The sequence below is a fragment of the Gymnogyps californianus genome, chromosome 5 (genome assembly GCF_018139145.2).
Source record: "Gymnogyps californianus isolate 813 chromosome 5, ASM1813914v2, whole genome shotgun sequence".
NCBI classification, from domain to species: domain Eukaryota; kingdom Metazoa; phylum Chordata; class Aves; order Accipitriformes; family Cathartidae; genus Gymnogyps; species Gymnogyps californianus.
Genome location: NC_059475.1, coordinates 27,023,589 through 27,044,123, shown reverse-complemented (window position 1 = coordinate 27,044,123; position 20,535 = coordinate 27,023,589). Strand labels below are relative to the sequence as shown.

Here is a 20,535-nt window from a genome sequence, read left to right as displayed (position 1 = left end):
CATGAGATTTTGTTTAACTCTGCTGTTGGAATGTAATGTTCCAAATGCTACTGCTGTGTGCGGCTTGAGAAAACCCCTAGACACTGCTAGTAATCAATATGGAGAAAGTATTTTAAAAATCCATCTATCATTTCTTCCCCTGGCTCATGGAAGTTTATGGCCTTTCAATTAAACCATGACCTCACAGACAAATTCAGGCAAATGCATTTGGCACAATGGAGAAGATAGAAATGTATGAAAAGAGAGTAGGAGTGAGCAGCTGGGGCAGATGGAGGGAGGTAGAATTTCTTGAAACAGATCAGTTGCAGCAAGATTATTTTTTTTTCCATAGGTAGCGGAGCCATTTCCAAAGGGCCTCACCTACCTCTCACACAAGTCCCACATGCAGTTTCCTAGCTATTTGCAATGTTTTTTCCACCAGGGATTTCTGGCTCTGTTGTGCCATGTGATGACTAATTTGAGTGGCTCCTCTGTCACAAAGGGAGGTGGCTGTGTCTGGGCAGGTTAGGGGGTGGTTTCCATTTTTTTGATAATGAAGAGCTGAAATTATTAACGTTTGTGGAAATAATAATGGGTAATCCAGTTACTCTTTAACAACCTAATCTTAGTAAGGTCTGAAAAACAAGACAGCATCTGTGAACATGTGAACATGAGTCAACACCGCGCTCAGAAAATTTATGCCTTTTACCCTAAACTATTTGTGTCTTGAAAGAAAACAGTGTAATTTTAAATTGGTATTGTTTTAATACTTAAGTATCAAACTCTACCACTTTTATTGTTAGAAGGCATCCCATTGGATCTTGTCCAAATAAATTTCAACTCAATTTTTACTGGAAAGAACTGAACGTTATTCTAACTAATGTAGCGTAGATGCTCCCATAACTTGGATGTGTAGCTGTTTAGAAAAGGCTTATTTTGAGGCATCAATATATAATGTATACAGGAAAATTATCTCTCCTTTGACATCCTGATGTCTCCATCACCAATGTGTGCTTGTCAGAGGTGTATTGCTTTTAGGTAATGATTACACTTCCAAATTCAGTAACTGTGTTATTTGTAGGCTGTCTGCCTGGAGCAAGCTCTACCTGGAACTAACCTGAAAGACAATAAGGAAGATATAACTGGTATAATATGTACCTGTTTACTTTCAGGATGAGATAGTCAGCAGGATCATACTTTTATATACTCTGACAGCTGTTAAATTGCCCTAATCCATACTAGGATTTCCCCTTCCTCATAACCTGTCATGCACTGTCTTTTCATCTGGAACAGGATGTCTTGTCTCTTGTTAAATATTCACCAATATCTTTTTAGCTGACCAGAAGATCTCACTACCATCATGTTGCTAGAATAAACAGTGGTAGCAAAGGAGAGGAGGTGATATGAACAATCTGAGTTTACGGCCTTTCACAAAAATAAAAAGGGAAAATTAAAATACCAGAAGTGGTAAATGGGGACCATTTTGGAGGGGAAAAAAGGGATCGGGAATGTCAAAATGTTTCCAAAAATGAGTGATTTCATCTATCTTCAGCATCTTCAGACATTTTTCGTGAGAACATTCCAGAGAATTTGGCTCTTTATAGTTTTTCCCAGGAAAAGCCTGGGGAAGTTTTTCAATTTCCCATCTAACTGATCCTTTAATGCATACAGAGGTAGTAATGACAGGTGATATACAAATAATACAAAGGTTACTCTTTGTATTCAAGTCCCTCTTGAAATATGTATTTTTATTGGGAGGTGATTTTGAGACAGTTTTGGGGAACATATGAGCTCCTAAAAACATTACAGCATAACTTGTAAATTTTCTGTTGATTGTTACAATTTTGTATTTAAATAAAATAACTTAAAAAAAAAATACCAGGCCTAAGATGCAAGCATCTTAGCTTAGGTCAGGTTAGGTTAGACTAGCTTTGCTTTGCTTTGCTTTTCAACAGTTAAGTTGAAAATCTTGACAGAGAATTCTGAAGATGTACCTTGAGATTTCCTCTGTGATCTCTACTGTGTGGTCTTCTGACATCTGGAAATGGGTGTCTTAGCCACAGGAAAAGTATTCCTCAACTTAATATTAATAAGTAGCTTCAAATAATTGGGAAAAACAGATGTATTGCTGATAGAGAAATTTTACAGTGTTAAGATAGGCTAATTTCCATGGGCCTCATTCATGAAGTTTGCATCTGGGACTGGAAATACTGATGGAATTAGAATTGCTTAGGAAATACTGTACCTGGTTCCTTGACCTTGAGTTCAAATTTGACCTTGGAACTTCCAGCTATTACAGCATACATCACATCATCTTCTTTTCCTACATTATTGATTGTCAGTGAATGCTTGTTTCCTTCTGCCTTGATGACATATTTCTCACTTTCAGTAATTTCTGTGCCAGCTCGCTGCCACTTCACCTTGATGCCAGCTTTTTCTGTCTCTGCTTCAAACACAGCTGTGCTTCCGGCTGTCACCTCTGTTGTCTTCGGCTTCTTGGTAAATGCAGAAACTAAAAAAAAGAGAGAGGGCTCACTAAAATCTGTTTTGCAATTGTGGCATATCTGGTGTAGTCAGCTGTTGTGGCTGCAACAGCTGTCTCCTTTCTCTCCCATCTGCCCATGCAAGATATAAATTACAACACTTTTCACAGAGAAGTTGTGGAATTGTCTTTGAATTTACCGAGTTCTGTCTCTGACTGAGATGTCATATCTTCTCCTTATTGTCATGAAATAAAATGGAATGGATAGCAAACTCATCTCACTGTCCATCTTCCTCTTTCTTTCCCCCCATAATGAGCTCTGATTTTTCATAAGTGAATGTTTTGATCTATGACAAGATGGCATGATGTGTATTCTTACATATCAAGCTCTCTACATTAATTTGCCATGCAGTTTTATTTAGAAGTATTAATTCTGTCCTAACAGTTGCTTAATACAGTTGTTAAACAGGATCAGGATCTGTTCCTCCAACAAAATTGCAGTTTGTGCAGCAACCTGTGTCCTAATATACCACAATGAACTAATGGTTCATCTTTAGTCCTTCTGTTTTGACTGATCAAGGCCTTAGTGGAAAGGGATGCACGTTCCTATGATGGCCCTTGTAACTTTATCCCAGCTAAAATAATATGAATTATTGTTTGCATTCAAATGTTTAGTTCAGCATTAAAAGTTAAAGTACTTGCCTACTTAGCACTCTACAACAACTAGTTTTCTAATTAATTACAAGGTGGATCAAAATATTTCCTCTATGTGTCAAGAAGCACTTATGATGCTTATAATGAGAACTAATGAAATTATTAATATATGGGGTGAAGAAGCATAAACCAATTGATGTTTTAGTTCATATGTAATCAAAGTAGCACAACAGATAGGAATTTGGAAAGCAAGCAATGTATCGTGATTTTGGTCCATGAGTATCCTAATCTTTCTCAAGATTAGATTTTAATAAGGTAACTTATTTTACTAATTTCTTTACCCTGATTTATCTATTTAGATTTCTTCAACTTTATTTTGAATCAAGTTTTTCATTTTATGCTTATGTTTTGGTCTTAGTGAAATTTGTTACCTTTTTGCTAACTGCCATGAGCTATGTTCATGTATAAAAATACCAGTAATTAACATTCTGATTCATACACTCAATGTTTTTTGTGCATCATTATGTCATCTTTTTATTGACTTACCCCTGCATAACTGTGCTTTTATAAAATATTAGTAATTCCATCACATTTAATTGTATCTGTCACCTCTGTAGCAAATTGTCTATGGCTCTCCTACTTGGGCAGCAACAAGAACTCTTCCAAACAGGAATGGTTATAATTAGCTTTAAACTTTTGATTTTGCTTTATAAAAATGAAAGGAACATGGCATGGAAACATTTTAAAAGAAATAGTTTATATTCATATTCAAACAGGTGCTTTAGTTAGTATAAATGGTATATTACTAATAATACCATCTGTTCATTGCACAAAATCTCTATTCCTGTAGCATGTCCTCAGACTGCATGTCCTCAGACTGCATAAATTAATTGACCTCAGTGGAGTTACATCTGCAAAGATTTCATCTGATGGCCTTTGGACTTTAGTTATAATACAGTTCATGTTTCTTGCATTGTTTTGCAAAGGATTCAAAGCTGCTTAAACATCAATTAAAGTATCACTTACAAATACTTTTAGAATGTAGTATGTATTGTATTGTGCCTCTCTTAGTTATATAAAAAACCTAAATTACATTTTTCTCTTTCTTTTTTTCTTTTTTCCCCCACATTTTATACGTTTGATGAAAAAACAATTTTGATTTGCACTGAGCCTATAGTAGCCTTGACTGAGCTCCTGTTGTAGTCTTCTGCATGCTGTTCTTCCAAGTTAAGACATAAGTGTGTGAAATTTCCTCTGGGAGTGGAATGTCCCTGTATGCTTTTATTTGAGTTTTTTCTAACCTCAGGTCTGTAAGTGGTGTAATTGTTCTTAAACAGAATATAGTGCTGTGTAGAATATAGGGCTCTATACTACAGCATAATACTCAAATGCCTGTTATCAGTTGCATATCTTTTGATATAGTATTGCACCTCAGTAAATAACACAGCAGGGTACACTTTGACGCAGTGTATCATGAATAATTGCAGAAGAGTTATTGTAGACAGCAAGTTTGATGTACAGGATTCCAAAGACACCTAAAGGTGACCAGGCTACTGCACAGTGGGGAGCCAGGTCAGTTCTGGAACCCACTCCTGAAATACCTACTGTCTGGCTCCTCTCCCTGTGACACTAGAGATAAAGCAGCTAAGAGGCATGTTTTTTGTCTCTGAGTGCTATCATCATCACTCTTCTATTTAAGCACAAAAGAATCTATAAATATATTAATTACTTAACAGCAATGTGGCCTGTAAAGGTTCCAGCCTACAAATGGCAGCGTTTCAAGACATGCATACTTGGAACTAACCCTCTGATCTGCTGCACACCCTGCAAAGTGATTAGGTTTCTTACATTTACTTTAGATGACTCAACAAAAACAGATTGTTAGCCAGAACTACATGCACAGTGAGAAATCTCCACCACTACAAAATATTTCTGACTTTTGGGAAATCTAAATATATATGTAGAAGTTTACAAGTAAGTCTCCTTGTCTTTTTTTTTCTCTCTCTCCCTTTCCTGCCAAAAGATTTATTTCAGTTTCAACTTAAAATGATTGTGAATACTTCCACTAAAGCATAAAATTGGAAAAGCCCAAAATCTGCCATGAGAATTAAGGCCTGCAAGAACAGTTGTTGAGAACCCACTTTTTCACAGGTAAAGGAGACTCTAAGAGTCATTTTCCTGCACTTAAGATTCAGAGTCAGTGGGTGACAGTGTCCAAAGCAGTGTCTCTTTTTATCCATCTGTATTCCCTTTCATCTTTCACTGTTCATATTTGCAAAGGAAAAGTAGCCATGTACAGCTGGAGATTTTGCAGGAAATTACTTTGTTGCAGAAAAGAGATTGCTGAACAAGCATGTGAAGAGAATGCCATCATTTTTCCTTCTGGGGGAAAAATGGGCTGCTTAACAGAAGGAAGAGAAGTGAGAGATCAGCTATTCCTGGTCTCCTTCATTGTGGCTGCTACTTTAAGTAACACATAAATCCAAGTTCACCAGCAGATTTTTTTTCTCATGCAGTTATACTAATCTAATCCAGCTATTTCCTCATTAGGTATGTTCCTAAACACCATCATTCAAAACTTCTTGTCTGTCCTGAGAGCCTCACTTTTGCCTGCTTTTATCAGAAACACATTCCTCATTTGGCAATCTCTCTCACTTCAACATTTGGCTTCTACGCAGATACGCCCCTCTGAGTTCCATATATCCATCCCATACTCAAAACACTCTTGCATATGACCACCACCATCAGGCTGTGGAAAACCCAACGACTGTGACACCTCTCATGTGATGTTGTGGAATGTCTTACTGCTCTTGTGCCTGTCAGGCACTGTGCCTGTCAGGCACTGACAGATCGCAGGCACTATCACATGTTTATCCAGACTTCAGTTAAACATGCACTTAGGAGCCATTGGGCTGGGGCACCTGATGACCAAGTAGCCCATGTCCTCTGCCACCCACTTTGTTAACTCTCTGCTTCCCAGTAAAATCTAACCCACCCTGCACAAAGGGAGAGAAAGGTGACATTAATACTAACATACTATAGCAATTCTGGAGAGAAGGCAGAGATGCACGTGAGTTACCAGTGCTGATGATGACAGGAATTATTGAAAGCAAGGAGAGCAATTAGTGCTCTGTGTGTGTGTGTGTGTGTGTGTTTTGTGGGGATGGAATTGGAATTGCTGTGGGGAGTTAACATGGGGAGAGAAGAGGGACATGGAGCTAATGAAAGAAAATGAGGCTAGAGACACTTTGTACTAACTCATTTTTCAGCACTTCACTTATATCCCAGACCTTCCTAATCGCTTCTAGCTTCCATAATGCAAAGAACTTCATGTAACTTCTGAGTAATGTAAACCAGCAAATTTCTACCCCAGGCAGAAGAGGAAGCAGGCTGCATGTGGTCTGCAATAGTCTTGCAGAAAACTTTTCGGTGGCTAATGCTGCTGCTACCAGAACTTGCCTGCAGCACCCATCCTTTAGAAGTCTTGTAACACCTGAAGATGTACACATCAGCCATACAGTTATGTATGTTACATGAGTTACAGCTTCATTAATTAGTAATAAAAAGCTCTGTTTGGAGGTTCACGATCAGATTGCATTTTGATAATAATTTATTAATAAGTCTTTCAATCAGGAGGCTGAAGAAATATAAAATATATTTGCTTTTGGCCAAATTAAACTAGAATGAAATAATTTAAGTTCCCAAAACAATTTCCTTCACTTTTCACCTAAATAAAATAATAAAACTAGTGTTCTGCCTTCCTACTGCTGCCATTTATTAAATCTTCATGCTAGCACCTTCATGCTTTCTTCCTTACTTTCTGACCTGCTTTGAAGCAATCTCCTTCTAACATCCACCATCAACGTAGTTTACTATTCTGCTTCAAAACTTTTTCATACTCCTCTATGCAAAAACCTAGAAAATGGCTAAGCTACTATCCAGGTCGCTATCTATTGTACTAATCATTGTTTCCTTTGCTCTCTTGTTGAACTATCTGTCTATTTACTGGGCTTTTATTTTGTAACTGTTTTGAGGCACAGACTGTTTTTCTGTTGTCTTTGTACAGCATCAAATTGTTAGTATGTAGCTACTAAGTACTGTTGCATCCCTAATAAGAATAAATTTAGTATTAGAAGCTAGAAGAGACATTCATATTTGATGATTGTCAGAAAAAATGGAGATGAGATGTATACTAAAATAGTGTTTAAATAACTGGAATAATTTCAATTCCTAACCACGTTCTCTAAATAATTTGGCTTGTTAAGGATCACAAGCATTAGGTGAAAACTTTTTCCTAAAATCACTGAATTTCAAAGTATGCATGAAGTATCTGAAATGAAAGTGAGGAAGAAGTGTGGATTCCACAAGAGTGATTTTAACTAGATAGAGTGATAGAGGAGAGCCATTCTCTTGTTTGTTTTTTTCTTTTATTTCGTCCTGCTTTTCAGAGTGGTGGCTCTGACTTCAGCTCTTCATCATTCATTATTTGTGATATGTACATGGAGGAGAGGGAGATAAGCACTTAAGGAGAATGTGTGTTAGATAAGGCTTTCAAATGATTTTTCTGCCTTTCTGAAATAAAAACTGTCAAAGGTATAAATGTTTTAGGAGAATCTAATGTATCTGGTTGAATGCATATCCAGCAGAAATCTGTGATGAGTATAATTAGAAAAAATAAAGTCACAGGTTTTCTCCCACAAAGCTGAGTTATCTTACTGCACATTCTGTGTATTTGGTATTAAAATATGTATCTGGCCAATGTATTGAATTAATATTACAAAAGTAGTATTAGCTTTTGGAATTCCTTAATTTGTTAAGGCTTCATGTTGAAAATTTATCTTTGCTTTAGTACTTACACTTGGCATCTAGTTTTCCTTTTATACCATTTGCTCTTCCATTGAGTTAAAATCCAAAGTGTGGATAAGCAGACTTCAGTAACAGAGCTTGTAAATTCCTTGCTGAGGAACTATATAAAGATGCTGCGCATTCCTCAGTCAGGACCTAAGTGGCTTCTTGCAATTACAAACTTAATCATTCTGTGATCCAAAAGCTATTGAACTGCTCAATCTTATCATTCCTTGCCTACTTCAGCAGCTGAGATTGTAAATTCCTGTAATATGAGCAACAGGCGAGGAATAGTTTCACTAAGCAGAGTTGCCTCTCTCTCTATGCATCCATCATACTTTCTGTAAAATGGGGATAATAATGTTCAGCTTGCTTTGAATCTTGACTTACAAAAGAGGAAAATATATCTATATGAATTATTATTGTTTATTTTTGTATTACTGTAGTGCACAGAAGTTCATTATCATGGAGCAGTACTTTGCTAGGTGCTTGGAAATGTAAAACAATGAGCCTATATTCAAACTAAAATACTACAGTCTACTCTTCATTATGCAACATTTATTATTATTATTAATGCCAAAAGCCTCTATGTACTTACAAGCCAGGTTATTTATAAACCCTTGATAAAATTTCCTAATTTGAACTGCAAAATCTAGACTCCTCAATCTATAAAATACGTGAATAAAAATTGACTGATTTTCAGAGAAGGTGAGTAATACCAGACTTCTCCTTTTCCAGATATAGTAAAGCACACATTTCCCATTAAGTCCCATTTATCTACTAAATTTGGTGTTTAAAAGGTCACCTGTTTCCTCTTAATGTCACAAAATATTGTTAGGGAAATGGTTGGGTTTTTTTTAACCTTTCTGAATTCTCACAACAAAAAAAGTGATCAAAACTTTCCAAAAAGCGAGCCTTTGAACACAGATTAACTATGAAATGTTTAAATCAAAGGGAGAAGAACATAAAGTTTCTGCAACAGAATCCTGCAAAAAGTGATGCTTTTCAATGTTTGATTGTTTGCTCTGATGCTAAATTGCTACAGGTCTTCTAAATTCTGTTGCTCTTGGGGAGTGTATAGATTTTCTGGAAAACTATGACAGTTCTTTTGGTATTCTGTAAATAAATAGTGCAGTGCCTTATCCTGAAGTATTTTAGTTGGACAGTTTAAAGTAAAAGAATGTCTGTTGGAAAATCTACTTCACTGTTTTAGGTTTTGTGGGTTTTTTGTTTGTTTGTTGGGTTTTTTGTTGGGTTTTTGTTTTTTTTTTTTTAACATGTTAAAAGGTTTGTTAAAATAGCAGATATAGGCAGAACATCTCTGATTTTCTCTGGCATGAAGCATTTTCCTTTGTATGAATTGCTAGATGATTATTCAGCCCTCCTGGGATTATGCTCAACATTATCCCATCTTGAAATGGCTTGAACTGTATAAACAACATGAAATAGAAAACCAAAGAGATTAACGTCTCTTGGGAGAATGAGAAGATCCCCTCTAGAAGTTATGGGCATGTGACTGGTTCTGTCTCGGTCAGAGTGGGTAGTAAGAGCTTTTCCTCCCCCTGCTGCGATAATCACAGTGTTTGGGCTGGTTTGTTCATAAGAATGGTGTAGGACTAGTGATGTTAGATACCTGTTAGATTCCTCTGGAGAAATAAGCTGGAATAGAATTTCTCTTCACCATTAGCTAGCAAAGGTGGGCATCTTCACAAACAGAGAAGTTGCCTCTCATCCACAGAGACTGAAAATGTTGATTTCAAGGCAGTTAAACCATTAGAACTCAAAAGTCACAATGCCTAGGTGATCACATCATTGTCAAATTTTGCCTATTCTGTCATATTTCTTTTTGCCAGCATTATCAATCACAAGCATTAGACATCTCAATAAATCTCAAAAATCATGTGACTTTAAAAACAGTATATGATTATGAATGTCTTATTTTTGGGGTGATTGCTGAAACTTTACAGCTTGTATTTTCAAGGTTTTTGCTACAATTACAAGGTCTGGTATATACTTCTTTTTTATATATGATTCTACTTCCATCTAATTTCAGAAATTGTAGCTTTAAGAACATCAAATGATGTTATAGTTGTGATAAAATTGAAGGATTGGTGACACCACTGTTGCTTTAGAGTTATCATATAGAGGGAACATAGAGTCTTGTTGGGAGTTAATCATGCTTTAGTGCTTTGCAGTTCTTAATAGGTAATACGGGCTGGATTTGTGCTCTGCCTCTGGCAGTGGCTGATTCCAAATATTTTGGCCAAAATGAAAGTTCTTCTTAACAAGTTCTTCTTTTGTTGTGGTGACCATAGGAGATTTTCCCATTGACCAGCCTAACAGGAGACTGATGCCTGTTCAGTCCTTTGCAAAGCACAAAGGCCTACATTAGTAAGTATCAACAGCTATTGTTGACTAACTTTGGAAACTGCACGTTATTAAAAAATCACGCACTTTGTACTGTACATTCAAGTAATAGTGACTCTGGGTATACACTGGAATCGGTGAAGTGAGAGCTCTAGAAGTGAAGAATCCCAGATTTCGTACAATTTTCTCCAGCCCTGTGTACTGGATATGTGTACACTTTTCAAACAATCATAAATTCAGCTTTTGACAACTTTTTTTCCAAACTTAATTGTGGACACAAAGTGCTCCTGAGACATCTTCCTCTACCTACACACAGGTGTCCTGAAGCTAAAGTCTCCCTACCTCTGCTTCCCAGGCTCTCTTCCTCCTTCTCAGACAAACAGATTCTTTGCACCTTACACCCCATCCTAGGCCTCCCTTTCTTTCCTATGTGGGCAGCCTCTGAGTGATTCCTTATTTCTCAATTTTAAATTAGAACTTTCCTAAATCTGAAATCTTTTCCTGATGTTTTTCTAGTGGGGCAGGACTTGCACTGGGCTCTGTGACCTTGGCTTTCTGAAAACGGCTAGTTATCTTCTGGCTCAAGGGGAAAGCATGGAGGAGGCTGAGTGAAAACAAATATGCATATATTCTTTACAGTACAGTGTCTTCTTTTTTCCTAGAGCTCTGCTGTCACTGGCTGGAAGAACTAGAAAGAATAAGCTCTGAACCAGGTGCCATTTGCTTTCTTTTTCACAGAGAATTCACTAACAACCAATACCATCAAAGTTTGCCGATAACACTTCCTTGAAATTATCAGGGAAAAAAACCAAAACAAAAGCAGGAGAGGTTTATACTGCCTAACTGCCCAAGAGAGAGACTACAAGCTTTTTTCAGAGTCCTAAAGGTGACTGGAAAAAGAAATGAGTACTGAAAAGAATCTGAGAATTAAACACATTTCACCTCTATTCGTTCCTCATCCAAAGTCTCTTGAGAAAATTCTGTGGCTGAGGGTTGCCAAACTAGTTACTGATTTCTCTGCAAGATCACTCAACATCTCTTATATTTATAACTTCATAAAATATCGTCTCTTTTTCCTCTCTATTTTTTTTTCCACTGAGGCATCTCATTTCTCTAGCATACAAAAGCTACTCACATTTTTCTCTGTCAAGCTGTTCGAAGGTTTTGTGTCAGTTATAATCCTTACCTGTTTTCTTTACAGGCTCTGGCATCTTCACTTTGTTTCTGATGAAGCTCCCAGTTGTATCTAGAAAGCAGGGTCCGAGCTAAACAGGAATGAGACTGCAGGGCTTTTGAGACCCCCTAAAGAAACACTTGGTGGAAGCCCCCATCCTGCTCCTCCCCCTTGATCCCTCACTGTTGTCAACTACGGCACCTTATCAACAGCAGGACACACTTGACAGGCTACGTTAGCTGGGATAAATATAGCCAAGTTCCAGGAGCCAGAGAGCTCAAACCACCCAAGTCTGGCTACCACTGATCTGTTGGTACAAACCAGAGCACAGTCTGATGTTGCACATGCGTACAGGACATTTTCCAGCTTCACGTGTGTATTGCATTTAAAATTCCTACACTGCCATGTTTATAGCACATTCAGCAAACTAGATCTGATAGTTACGTCTCCCGTATGCTGGTTCTGTACTTACTCTAAGTATGTATCTGCTTGCATTCTTGCTACCTATTTCAGTCTTTGTTATTGTTATAATTGGGTCAGAACTGAACAGCCCCTCAGAGAGCTTTGTTCTTGTTTCTTTTTTTTGCTCTTCTACCGAAGACTGTGTTTGTAGAACTAAATGTGAACCTTCAGGAAAGAACTCTCTTTTTCAGAGACACTTATACATTACTGACATTTGCAGTCACAACTAGAAAGCATGACAGTACTTAAATAGTTTCAGTCCTCCCTCCCCGTCCACCCATTGATCTGAAGCATACACTTCTTGAAAATGAGCAAATTTTTTTCTTTCTTAAGTACCGTTTAAAAAATAGTTCCAAGATTCTATTAGGTACCTCTAGAAGTTTTAATTTTGCTTAATTATATAGAAAAGATCTGGGGGAAATCTCACTAGAAAATTACTCTGGTATTGCCATTTCATGCTCCAGTCATTGCTTCTTATTTATTCATACATTTAGCATATGTCAAGATAGTAACTTTGGACAATCATCCCTTTATTGACTTGGTGATATATCCATTTCCTGACACTTTTTCTGTCTCATTTTGAGTTTTGAGCTTTATCAGAGAAACTCTGTAGGCCAAACATTTAGCACATTTTAGCTACCACTAGCACTGAAAAAAGATTTTTTAAACAATGTGGTTTTCAGTTTTTCCAGTTTTCCTAGCCTGTAAAAACCTCAATCTAAAGGATTTCTGCTTTTGGCAGGGAGCTCAGAATAGATGAGTGCGCACGCAGCCCATCAGTCACTGTACTTTGTGTCTGTCTCTCACATCTGACTCTCTGGGTAGACTGATAGGACAAATGTGAACATGCAAGAATGACTGCTGCTGCCTCTCCTGATTTTGGGCCAAATACCTCCTGTCCTTCCCCTGAAGGAATTTTTTACATATGAGTGAGGAAGATGGGCAGGATGTGACCTGTATACGTTTTCCGTTGCCTCTGTTTCTAGTGGAGCACAAGTTAGCATGATATGTTTTTGACCTACTATCCCGTGCTTAAGGCATTTCGCTGGGAGTCAGGAAATCTCAGCTACTTGCTTTGGCTTGAACTCTTTCAAAGGGCTTGGGTGTCACAGTATGAAAAATCTGTCACTTGACTAGTGAAGATTGTTATTCCTTTCTTAAATATTTCTCCCTATTAGAGAGCTACCATTAACTCCCTCTTCTCTCCAGAGCTGATCCCCAACACGCTGTTGGAACGGCATCCAGATCCCTTCTGGGAAGAGAGTTGTCTCCCTGCAACCTTAGACAATGGAGGCCACAGGAGACAGAGCTACCATGGACTGATATGGAGAAAGAAAAAAAAATCTATGCAGGTTATCCAGAGGTGGACTGTGATCAGAGCTACGCTTCTTCTCAACTTAGTTGCCTCCTAGTATGTATCCTTGAAATAATGTTTACAAAGAAAATTAACTTGCTAGAAGCCACTTCTGCAGCATTTAAAACATGAACCTCTTGTAGTTGCCATCAGAATATGCTAATCTTCCTCAGGAATCATTTTCCCTAGAGAAGTTAGTTTTGATACTTCATCCCTTGTCCCTCACCTGTTAGCAAATAATTGTTTTTACTGAAAGCCTATATGCTATGTTCTGAGGTTCTTGATTTGATAAAATACATAGTATGCTGACATGTTATGTTAGATTTGGATTCAAAAGATTGTTCAGTTCTGAAGTTTTTTTTAGAGTTAGCACCATAGACCTTGATTACCATTAATTAAAATAGTGTAAGTAGAAATAAACCCATCTGTATGGGTTTAAAGGAAATATATACTTACATACAAACTCTTTAAAATGCAGGCATGTGGCATTTATCATATACTCCAAGCCTGTATTTGTTCTCTGTGAGTGTCCAGTAGGAGGTGCTTCAAAGCAAGAACTGAGAACCTTGGAATAATTAAATATGGGATAATGCATAACTAACACAGAACTCATTCTGAATGCTAATAGATATTGGCTTAAGTACTTCTTAAATATTTCTTCTAAGTTCTTGGAACTCTCAATATTATTGATTCACCTAAGTACTCATTTCTCTCTAACATGACATTAAGTCCTTGGACTCGATACTTGCCAATAGTGGTGATTCCACTGTTGAAATACACATTATAAAAATAGGAATTCTATTATTGTTTCTGTACTTTCCAACTTTTAATTTGAATATCCTCTTGTTCTGGGAGAACAGAAATTGCCATTCAGTGTCTGAATGCTGGTTGTTTTCTATACTTTTGTTACAGCACCTCCAATTTTTTAGGACAAAAAATACAGCTGTGTAAATCTACATTAAAGCACTTTTAAACCTGACGTTACATATGGAAACATTTTCCTCTATTTGCCGCTTTCTTATTGTCAGGTATTTTTCTGTAAAATTGTCAGGCATGTGTCTGACAACAGCATGTCTGTAAGAGGTCACTTCCGTCACTTTGACAGCGATGGAAGGGTCCTGCTTCCTCCAGGGCAAATGGGGAGTTCATCCTGCCATCACATGGCTTGCAGAATAATTGCATTCCTATGTTTCTCTGGAAATTTATGGGATGATCTAAACTGTGTTGCCATTCAAAGGAGATGATACAGTCATTCGTTAGATTGAATTCTAAGGGTGTGTTGTTTGAGGGTAGTACCCCAGTAACTGTCTATGAGCCATTATTTCCTAGTGAATTTGAAAGAAGTTTATGCTAATTTAAAAAATCTAATATGCTAGCATAATAGGTCACTAAAAATATATAATGAGATGATGAAGCATTCGCACTGTGTATTAGAAAGGAAAGCTAGACAATATACCCTGCATCTCTTTATTAATGTAGGGAGTACAGCATGCAGGAGTTCATCCCAATGATGCTCGCTGGGATCATGTAAATAAGTTTATTCTGTTTTGCACTCTCTCCTGCTTATTTATCACAGATACTTAGAAACTATTTTAGACTTGAAGAGTTATGGACTCTCGTAAATGCCTGGGAACCTTTTCCCAATGCATTCATGTTTCCCAACCTTTATATGTGTTTTTTTCTGTTTAAATAAATATTCCTTATTTAATGTGGTTGTAGCATTTTCCTTTTCATGAATGGATTTTCCACCTATGACAACACCTGACATCTTATTTTCTTTGGATCTCTTTTCTCAGAATTTCATTTTATCTATTCCATATCTTTCTCACTGTAGATTTGATTCTTTCTGTAAACGTTTAGTGGTATAGTTTTAATTCAGCAAGCTACTGGAGGACATGAATAACTTTAAACATGGACTTAATTCTGACTACTTGTGTGCTCAAAATCAGGCATATTTAATTCAAGTACTGTGGTGAGTCAATCCCTTAGCTGGTTATTCTCCATAGATACTTTCCAGGATTCAGAATCAAGATAATCTGGGGAGAGTATGAGTTACTTCTTCCCCACAATGAAACAGAGCCACGAGAATGATTTAATCTGATGCAGGGAAACGATCCTATTCCAGTTATAACTTTGCAGCTTCTGTGATTTTAAATGTTATTTAAAATAGTGTCTGCATGTTCAAGACAGAGCAAAATGAATGTTTTCTCTGCTATTACACTTCTGGTTACCAGGTGGCAGCATTGTTGTAATAGTAAACTTTTTTCTAGCATTTTCTACATTATATCTATTTATTTATGTAGCCACTTTTAATAACAAAACTGCTATGCAAATGAAATATATGATAGCGATGGCTACACTGGCCCAAAATAGATGTGTAGTGGTTTGTGATAACCACTTACCAGTGCACCGCAACACTAGGCAATTTTTTAGAAAGTGTGTGAAGTTTCATCCTATGTTCAAATGAAACTGATGTACAAGCATAGTGAAGCAACACGTAACGAATGTCTCTGGGGCTTTGCTAAAAAAATGAATGAGAGGGAAAAGGGTGTCCTTCCTTGTCAGAGGAATTGTCTTGCAAGTCTGAAGTTATTGTTCTGTGCCTCAGACAGTGACTTCCATCAGGTAGTTCAAAGTCAAGTTAAAAAACGACAGTAATAGGTGGCCTGCAGTGACAGGCTGTGTGATATATCTTCCTGATTTTGGAGAGTTGCAGCATGGCTTATGCAAAGAAACCCGAGGATTTACTATTTATAGACAAAGTTAGTAGCACCTCCTTCTAATAAGACTATCCACCTTCCTGTTAAAAGGCTATGTTTTTAGATGGTTACAACTTTGCCCAAATGTAGCTATCCAGGTGGAACATCTATATATTACTTTTCTACTTTGGGCTTTTTTTGCTTTTAGTTTCTGTTTTGCCATTTCATTTCTTGTCTCTTTCTCTGTTTATTTGTCTCTCTGCCTCTTAGTTTTGTTTTGTGAAAATATCACCACCTCTGTGATTCAGCAGTTTCTGAGGACAAGATAGTATAATTAACTCTCGGTTCCAGGGGCTGCAGATCTACTGGTGTGAATGGTGGGATAGCTGAGCTGGCTCAGTGCAGAGCACAGGTCCAGCAGGAGTCATTCGCTGAAGTGCTGCACCCCACGAAACCATTTGCACAACCATTTTGTATCCCTACACTTTACACCCCATATTTGAGACCTTTCTGGACATTTGACAGTTAATTTGCTTTCATTTCAGGGATGTACTTTTAACTGGCTTCATGATAACCAACCTGAGTTGCTCTATATTCTAGACTACAGAAAAAAATGCAGTCTACATATGCTCAGTGAGAACTTTCTAGATTTTATCCTCTGAAGAAGTTTTGACTGTGTCAATTGGTTGCAGTGTAGGAGTCAGCAGAATTTTCTCTGCATTTATCTCTGGGCTACTCTGGGGCTTGGGCTGAATCCACACACTTGAACTAAAAGCAAACAGCATGTATGTCCTGTACTCCAAATAGCATCTCACTCAGGCACATACAAAATGGAGGGGAGAGCTGGGGGGGCAAAGAATTGGAGCTTCAGAGAGAGAAGGGAACACACCAAGTAGAGTGGGACAAGGAAATTAAAAAATGTGATTGAAGGGTACGGGTGGGGAGAAGAAAATTGAGGCTAGAGGTTGTGGGAGGGGTTTGAAATAGATCCTCAAAGGACAAGAATATTGAATGGGGAGCTGGGGTACAAATGGGAGGGAGGGAAGAGAACTGGGATTCAGTAGGTGATAAGACTGAAACTGTAAGAGGATGTGGGATGGGAAAACTATAAATGACTGAACAAATATATTGGAACTGAGAACCATTCGCATAAAGAGAAGCTGACTGGAGGCACATGTGAGAAAAGTTGGTCTGAGAGGAAGAAATAAGACTAGCCGGGCAAAAGTTGAAACCTGACATTGAGAATAAAGCAACTGGGATCTACTAAATATGGAGGCATCTGGTGGCTGAGTCTAGAGATGGAGAAAAGCTGAACGAAGTGCTAGGAGTAGATAGCTGGGACTGGCTGAGAAAGGAACAGAGTAGAGAGTGTTGGTGGTTGGGAAAAAGTGGAAGAGGGAATGTCCTAAGAATTCTAGAATTATGTTTCTAAAAGCAAACACTCAAAACTCAGAAAATGAGTTAGTTAAATCTAAAAGAAACCCAAACTGATTTGTATACACAAATGCCCAGCTCAGCACCCAAACATTCTTCATTTTGCATAAGGCAGAGGCATCGGAGCATTCTGCACAAAGGCATCAGTGGTCAAAGAGCTTCTCATACAAAGAGCACTGCTGCTCTGCTGCTGGGGAGTTAAAACAAAAGCTCAGAGGGAGCCCTTAAAGCACAGAAACTGCATTCCTTCCTACCGCAAAGCCGCTTCCCCAATCCTTTGCATAACCTTGGTCTCCCCAACACCTCCTCCCACCCTTCCTTCTCCTCCACCACCTCCTGCTAAACCTTATCTGCTCTACCACATCCTCATTCTCCTCCTGTCCATAGGCTGCTCTGCTCATTCTCACGTACTGCTTTGGCTCCCCAATAGTAAAAAGTAACACTGTGGGGAACTGAAGGCATGAAGAAGGGGGATGTGGCTGTATGAGTGGAGAGAATGGAAAGAAACAGAGAATGGAGACAAAGTTGCCCTGAGAAACCTGATCTAATTGGCCTGCTTTGAGTAGGGGAATGGATGAGGTGACCTCCAAAGATCCCTTCCAACCTAAGTTACTCCGTGATCCTGTGTGGTGATGTGAGGCCTTGTGAGAGAAATAAATGGGGCTAAAGCAGACACAGATGAGTTACGAGCGAGAAAATGAGAAAGAATATCTGCAGCCTACTGCTATTTTCATGTTCTTTGGAAGAAGCTCACATTCCCCAGCTCTTGGAATAGGACTCTGATGACTTGGGTCATGTACAGACCTCCCTAATACCACAGGCTCAACCGAACCAACTGAATTGCAACATGCAAATTTGTTAGAGAGGAAAGGTGAAACTTGGTGAAGTTTTAGCTATGTTACAGTTGCTTCAAGCAGCAAAGCTCTTTGTCTACTTGACTGTAGTATGAGATTAGTGGATTCATTACAGTAGCTTTGTTTATTACAAGCTTTACATTTTTAGTGTTTTAGGTATATGGGTATGTGAAATTATGTAAATCTGGTTTGAGTATCGCTTAGAACAAGGAAAGGTGGTGAGATGATAGCAAGTTAACACAAAAAATAAATCAGAAATAAATGCAAATTCTTGGAATTGGTACCTACAGAGTGCTGTAGTCTGTGTCATATCGTAGTCTTTTCTACCAGTAATCCATACATTTTAAATACAGAAGAGTGGGATTCCCATGGAGAAGATACTGTTCTGGGCTTTGCCAAAGAAAAAATACGTATTGTATTGTCATCAGTGATAAAATCTCTGCTATGAATTTACAATGTGCAGTTAAAGTATAAGCAAAATCAGAGCAACAGAGTGAATAAACTGAATTGAACTGTCATGTGATATATGTACTTGTTATGAAGTTGGCACTATAGTTTGAATTAAGCTTGATGATTATGAAGTGACTTTTGTTGTGCAGAGATTTGAATGAGGGAGAAAAAAAAACTAGAAAGAAATGGAAGAAAGAAAAAGAGATTAAGGGATACAAATAGAAAAAGTAAACTGAGGCAGAAGGTTTACTGAGGCAAAAAAACCTGTCAAAGTACAGAGCATAAGCCCTGTTGTAATTGAAAATGAAGACAAATACAGATTATAAGACTCTGGCAGTGTATGGATCTCGAAATGAGGCTATGGAGATAAAATCTAATGAAGGAGGAGACAAAGCCCCAGCAAATATATTAGGATATGCATATATGTATTTTTCAGGAAGTTTGGGGGATTCAATAAATGTGGACTGTCAGGCAAAAATAAATGGTATCACCTTTAACTGCAGTTCTGTCTGATGTGAGTAGAAGCTCAGATCTAGAAATGTCTAAAACTCTCTTTGACTGTGTAGAATTAAAAAATATATGCTATCTCTGTAAATTATTATAAGCAGATTATCTGTCTATACAGCCATGCAATTGTTCTACCTTCTATACCTCTGATATATGGCTGGAGGGAGTCTAAAATATTGTAGGAAGTTCAGTATTTTGGATTTAGCTCAGCAATAGTTTTCTGAATAATATCTTTCAACGAGAATTGATTAGGAACTAGTCAGCAGCTAATAAAAGTGGTTGTTTTTTTTTAAAGCAGGCTGCAAATGCCATATGTAAGTTGAATATCCAGCTGTAGTACGAATGCTTTCTTTGAAAGAGGATTGATGATCTCTAACAGCAGTAGGCAGCAAAATGTTCCAATAAACTTGTGCTAATCATAGGTCATCTCTCCAGATAATGACCTGATCTACCTTTTTCCAGCACGTCTGCCTGTCTGGTACTTGGCCACTTTCAGAGAAAATGGAATGCTTGCTTCTCTGTAATTTTCCTGAACCAGTGATTTTGTCACATTAATTTTGGTATTTTTCTCTAAAACAGCCAAAGAGCTTCTGCTTGCATGTGCAACTGAATGGTGATAATTCAGCTTGATTAGACAGCCTACTATCCAGACTAGTTTGATTGGATGGGATACAAACAGTACTGTGGTGGAGAAGCATCATCATTTGGTCTCCTTCACAGCTGCAACACATGGTTATTCAGACTCTTCATGCCACAGATGAAAAACCTAACCAGAAACAGATGGGGAGTGAATATTTTTAGAAACAGTATTTCAAAGCATTAACAAGAGGAAGAGAAAAAGATTTCAACTTTGGAGATGAAGAAAATTTTAAACCTGCTTGTTAAATATATTCTATAGTATTTTTTAAAACATTTTAATTATAAATAATACTGTCCCCAGAAATATTTTTCCTCAGATTCCTCCATTTCCATTTCCATGTTACTTGTGGCCAAAACCAGTGTAAAATGCAAATTCTTCAATTCAAGTACAAGTAGCTGCTCTAAAATAATGTTTTATAGTAACACACAGTGCTCAAATCACTCATTTAAAGGTTGTTGTTGTTTCTGTTTGACTGTTTATTTTAATTTTGTATTATTTCTCCAGCATCTAATTGTTTTCTGTGGAAGACTTGCTAGGAAACTGGAAAACTAGGTCTGTGAGATCTAAGAAGGCTTTTTGACAAGCTTGAAATGGCTTTTGTGATATCCTAAACATCTCCACAATTAGCTCACCA

General features: G+C 37.6%; 1 protein-coding gene across 1 annotated transcript in view; it reads right to left on the bottom strand.

Annotated features, from left to right (window-relative positions):
* Positions 1–11,615, bottom strand: part of MYBPC3 (myosin binding protein C3) — a 63,619-nt gene extending 52,004 nt beyond the window's left edge. The window contains exons 1-2 of the mRNA XM_050896779.1: positions 11,514–11,615; positions 2,225–2,491 (exon numbers count right to left, since the gene is read on the bottom strand). Coding sequence (XP_050752736.1) covers positions 2,225–2,491; positions 11,514–11,538 — 292 coding nt within the window. The 5' untranslated portion in view covers positions 11,539–11,615. The remainder of the gene's footprint in view (positions 1–2,224; positions 2,492–11,513) is intronic.
* Between the last annotated feature and the right edge of the window lie 8,920 nt (positions 11,616–20,535).